Source organism: Fukomys damarensis, unplaced genomic scaffold (genome assembly GCF_012274545.1).
Source record: "Fukomys damarensis isolate Sample0158 unplaced genomic scaffold, DMR_v1.0_HiC HiC_scaffold_26, whole genome shotgun sequence".
Classification (NCBI taxonomy): Eukaryota; Metazoa; Chordata; class Mammalia; order Rodentia; family Bathyergidae; genus Fukomys; species Fukomys damarensis.
Window position 1 is genome coordinate 21,561,254 of NW_022900938.1, and position 6,019 is coordinate 21,567,272.

Consider the following 6,019-nt stretch of genomic DNA (forward strand, 5'->3'; position numbering starts at 1 on the left):
TTTTTTTTTTTTTTTTGGTACCGGGGATTGAACTCAGGTCCTTGCACTTGCAAGGCAGGCCACTGAACCGCTGAGCTAATTCCCTGGCCCTGATCTGAAGATCTTTTGAAAATATGACTAATTTAACTTAAGCCCTGCCCTGCAAGACATATGGAATTGAACTTTGGTTACATTCTTAGTATTTTATTAACCAACCCAACATTCACTTTTTCTCAGGTTCGAAATGTGAGATGCATTAAATGTCATAAATGGGGTCATGTCAACACAGATCGAGAGTGTCCTTTGTTTGGTCTTTCTGGAATCAATGCAAGTTCAGTTTCCACTGATGGCTCAGGTAGGCACTGGACATGATTTATTGGTTTTAGAATTTAGACAAAGATAAAATAACATTTTTCTTTAATTTCTTTGGGTATCGTTTTGTTTTTTTAACAAGACATTTCTAGAATATGATCAATAAGAAACTATTAAATTTGTAATGCTATGAAATAGAATTAAATTTTTCAAAGACTCTGTAAACTTGATCTCAAAAGTAAAATATATTAAATAAAAGTTATCAGGATAGTAACTTTAAATTAGAAAGGGAAGAAATAGTTAATTCTGGTATTTAGATTCTGCTGAATTTAAAAATAGGCTGGACTTAGCTGGGTGTGGTGGTGCATGCCTGTAATTCTAATGTTTTGGGAGTCTCAGGCATGAGGATCACAAGTTGAGCCCAGCCTGGGCAACTTAGTGAGACCCTGTCTCAAAGTAAAAAAATAAAAAGCTGTGAAGATGTAGCTCAGTGTAAAGGCCCTGGGTTCAATCCCTAGTACTGCAAAAAAGAAGAAAAGGAAAGATTGAAAGCCTGAGCAGTCATTTCTTTTTAGTTCAGAGATTAAAGAAAGCTGAATTTTTAAAAGGTGTTAAATATGTTAAAATTGGTTTGTACTTGAAAGTTATTTACCTTCCTGCACATTATTGTCTCTTAAGAAAAGTTAATGTAGCGGTTCGGTGGCTGAGTTCAATACCCGGTACCAAAAAAAAAAAAAAAAAAAAAGAAAAGTTAATCTAATTTGCTTTATATCACTTTGGTTCCTTTTATGAAAAGGTATTAAACTGAGAAGTTTTAATTTTAATTCATCAATGCCTTACTATTTTTTTGAGACAGCCATGCTAATCCATCCCTAACTTATAGCTCATAATAGAAATAACCTGCTTAACTTTGAAACCTGAAACAAGTCATTTTATTTCTATGAGCCTCATTTCTTTTTGGGGGGCTGGAGGGTGCCAGGTAATTGAACTCAGGACTCTTACATGGTACCCTACTATATAAAAGCAGAGCCACTCTATTGGAGCAAGTGCTTGGGATATGAAGCCCCTCTTCTCTGGCCTCCTGACCTCTGACTCACCTCTCTAGATTCCCTGTGACTTCCACAGTCACCTCCATCTGGGTTCACCCTAAGTCATCTTAAAACCTGCCTCTGTTTTACACCTAGAAATTCTGTTTTCTTTCAGCAAGCCAAATTCAAGCTGTAGGATTCAAGAAGTCTTTTCATATTAGGAGTTTAGGAATTTGGTCCATTATTAAGTTTGACACGATTTCTGTAATGATGTTGTAGGTGTTAGAATTGGTGAAGGAAGTATGTAGATAAAATATTGTGGGGGTTTTTTTATGCTTATTTCTCTAAAATAAGAAACCACCTTTTAAGGAGAGAAAACAGTTTTCAGCGATGAGACAAAATTGATACAAACTTTGGTCTGAAAATCTCTGACAAAGAGCTTCCCACTGACACCATAGTATAGGTACTCTTAAAAACCCACATAGCTAATTCTCCCTCCATCCCTGCTCTTACCCAACTAGTAAGAAAGGCCCCAAAAGATATAAAGCCTCAAAGAAAATAGAGTAGGGTAATTCATACATCAAGAACCCATGAGGCTCTATTTTTTAGCCACTTAACTTTATTAGTCGAGAGATGGGTTGTTACATCTTAAAAGTATATTCTGTTTTCTGGAAGGGATTGCATTTCTCTCATCTTTTTTTTCACTCCAACCTTGTAGCTTTCTTACAACTGCATGACTCTTGGATTGGTTTGAGATGGGCAGAAGTCATAGCTGTCTGTTCTCCAGCCCCATCTCACAGTGATCCTGCTTCTGAGAGAAGAGGATAGACTCCAGGCTTAGTAATGAACAGGCTTGGTTTTTCACGAGTCTGCATTAGAAAGTCAACTAACAATAACCTGAAGACCTTGTGCTTTGGTCTTTTTTAAGAGTATTAAAAACCCTACAGTCACATGCCACACAATTATGTGAATTCAGATATAATATGGCTGGTTACTGGCTCTTCTCCAGCCCTTCTATGAAACATATATGGTATCTACCACATAAAGTTGTTCCAAAAACTAGATGAGTTAGTATATGTATAGTGCTTAGAATAGTGCTGGACACATAATAAGCACTTCATGTGTATTTTTAAAATAAATTATGGACTGTCCTTAAAAATTGAAATACAATACAGCCATAAGATACATATGTATGAAAATAACCATAGATCTATGATGCAGTGTAAGGATATATCAATTGTAACAAAAGAAAAAAAATATCCATTAAAAGAATATAAACGTAAACTACAAAATGTGAGGCATTGGGTGACTAAAGTTAAAATGGCCTTCTAGGATGAAGGGTTTTTGTTTAAATCTGTTAAATTTTAGAAGCTCTACCTTTTGTGGTAGAAGGGTAGCTCACTGATTTAAGAGCCCTCCATAGGGACTTCAGATATGGCTCAATAGTAGAGCATTTACCTACCATGTATGAGCCCCTGAAAGTCTTAGCACTCTATCTAACAAAAAGGGTCCTATGTGAAAATTCCTAGGTGGGCTAGTGATGTAGCTCCATGGCAGAGTACTTGCCTAGCTTATGTGAGCCCCTCGGTTTGACCCCCAGCACCACAAAAAGAAAAAAGAAAATTCTTTGAACAGAAGTTTCTTGTTCACCTTTTCAAATGATTGCACTGGCAGCTATTTGACATAATATTTGATATCCTATACATCAGCCATTAAGTTTTGGTTTTTGAACTTTGGTTTATGTTCTAAGCTCATAATCTAATAAAAACCTAGAATTTTATTTAAGAATCTATTCAATAGAGAATAACTGGTTGTTGAATTATATAGTTAACCGAGAAGATGGAACTGAAAGTTACTTTTAAAGAAGTAAAATGTTGCAATGTACAATGAAAGTTTGACCAAAAATACGGACCACAATAAAAGCATAAAGACATAAAATTTAGCTTGGATGAGAAAATTCAGGTTCGAGTGTCTCAGAAAGCTGGCCATCCATGCTGTAGCCAGTGTTTCCCAAGATTACCTGATGTAAAGTATCACTTAAGTAGTTGTTTAAATATTGTTTCCCAAGCCCCTAACCCAGAGGTATTGTTAAATAAGTCCTGAAAGAAGTCTGAGAGTCTTTCTCTCAGATGGCATTCATGATCTGTAAGTTTCGGAAAGCTGCTACAAATAAAATTAATGTCATAGCCAGGGATTTGGCTCAGTGGTTCCACTGCCTGCCTTGCAAACACAAGGGACTGAGTAAGATCCCCAGTACCACCCCCCCAAAAAAAAATTGGTGTCATATATTATATCTTTGTGTGTGTGTGTGTGTGTGTGTGTGTGTGTGTGTGTGTTGGTTGGTTTTTGGAAAGGCGATAGTGTAGAAGAAAAAGGAAAATGAAGATTGAAAAAAGGAAGGAGGGTACATTTTCAGTATCATTTCTAGTTTTTTACAACTATAAGTAATCTGTATATGTAGCACTAGGAGACTGGCAAGAGAAACTTGGTATTAAGTAAATTAAAGAATACCAATTGAGGGCCAGTTGTGGTGGCAAATACTGAGCACTTGGGAGGCTAAGGCAGAAGGGTCACTGTGAATTCCAGTCCAGCCAGGTTGAGTACAAGGTCAACCTGAACTGCATAGACTTTGTCTCATAAAAACCAAAGAAAAGGAAAGAATACCAATTGAATCTGCACTGTGATTCCAGTATAAGAGTACATGCACATAAATTATGTCTGGAAGAAAAAAGTGGAGAAATGAAAACAATATGTTAATTTGGTGAGATTACAAGTGATTTATATTAAAATGATTAAAATTGGACAACAAACTTAAAACAGGCTTTTCAAACATTAACTATCATATGAGACTTTAGAAGACTAATGTTTTCTCTTATAGTCCTATATTGTTTATTTTCAGAATAATTAGAATAAATAAAGAAAGCAAAGAGTAGGCCAGGTATGGTGCTGCATATCTGTAATCCCAGACTGAGGCAATAAGATCGTAAGTTCAAGGCCAGCCTACATCAAAAAGCAAGATCTCATCCCAAAAAAAGAAAGAAAGGGAAAAAAGGCAAAGAGTTACTGGTATGGGGTAAAGACTACATTTATGATGAGTAGCTAACAGACTCATTCTTTGCCTTAGTCTTTATAAAATAAGGTATTGGTGAAATTTCTATTCCTACCTTTTCCTTTCAAGCTCACAAGGTAAAAGTATGAGGACAAATACTGGTAAATACACAGGATGTATTTTAAAGGGATTAAACTGAACTCTATAATACTGTGATAAAAAATAAGCTGATATCTTTCACCATGACTGATGTACTACATAAGGTGAAGAAGTTACTCATCTAGTGTGATGAATCATCACATCTGAGAATGATCAATTTAAGCTGTTTGTAAGAACAACTGAAGATTTGGAAGAACAGTAACTTTTTCTGTTTAACTTGTATTTTATTTAACATAAAGTGAAATTTTCATAGGGGAATAATCGTGGTTATGTACTAATGATTTAGTCACAAAAGATTGCAAGAGAAATTAAGTATCTGAAATATGAAATAGTGTTACAATGTAATACTGTACTATGTGGCAATTAAAATGATATGAAGATATCTTTGATCTGGACATTTTTCGCAACATTTAGTCAAATTTTAATAGGATATTGAACAGCTACATTTGTGTTTCTTTTAGTACGTGTTGGTGGACGTAGATAGAGAAACATACTTTCAGAAAAAGGCTTAGAAAAAGACAAAAGTATTAATGTTGGTTGTGTTTGGGTAGGATTACCTAAGATAGTTTCATTTTCTTGCTTTTCTGTATTTCCAACAGTGAAGGAAAATTACATTTATAAGTTTTTAAGTGAATATTGCCTTAGAGGAATTAAAAATTATACATAGAAATAAACTATTTTAAAGTGTATTGCTCAGTTAATGCCTTTGAAGTTTGACCTGAATGTAATAGTAGTACTTTACTAAACTAACAGAAACTCTTAAAGATTTCTTAAAAACAAAATCAAAACTCTACTGTCTCAAATAGGAAAGAAAGGAAATAATAACGATGCTGTATTCATAACTTGAATGCAATGAAAAATAAACTGACCAATTTTTTTATCCACTTGAATCAAGCTAAAAAAAAAAAAAATCTTTTCATTTAAAAAAAAAATCACCTCTTGAATAATGCCTCACCGGTGAATAGAGATTATTTTTGCAATAAGGCAATTTCAGTAGATGTGGTTATCATGGGATAATCACACCCCTGGGGTACAGCCTTGTGCCTGTAATCTCCCAGGAGTGTAATTATTTCATGATAACTGCACCCCCTGGTGTTACATTATTTCTATTATGCAATTCTTAGTTTAGTATATAAAGTAACTTACTTTGATCACTGGAAACTACAAGGTGCTGTTAAAATGTTCCAGCTGTGAGGTTTACAGAGACCAGCTATAAGATTTACTTCTCCTTTACAAAGTTAAATTAGGCAATCAAAATGCTTCTTTGGGCTTAGCTGCTTTAGAATATCTTTTCTACTGATAAGATCATCTTAACTTTATAAGTTTTCATCCACTCCACATACATCTAAATTATCTGTAAAACTTGTGAACTTCAGTGGTTACTGAATTTTGTAAAATATTTTTATTCTACAGCATAGTTAAATGGCTCTCCCACTTGCCTGTTTTATATATATATATATATATGTGTGTGTGTGTGTGTGTACATATGTAT

At 34.5% G+C, this 6,019-nt stretch overlaps 1 protein-coding gene across 1 annotated transcript in view; it reads left to right on the forward strand.

Annotated features, from left to right (window-relative positions):
- Positions 1 to 6,019, forward strand: part of Cir1 (corepressor interacting with RBPJ, CIR1) — a 30,936-nt gene that overhangs the window by 6,113 nt on the left and 18,804 nt on the right. The window contains exon 7 of the mRNA XM_010607031.3: positions 217 to 334. Coding sequence (XP_010605333.1) covers positions 217 to 334 — 118 coding nt within the window. The remainder of the gene's footprint in view (positions 1 to 216; positions 335 to 6,019) is intronic.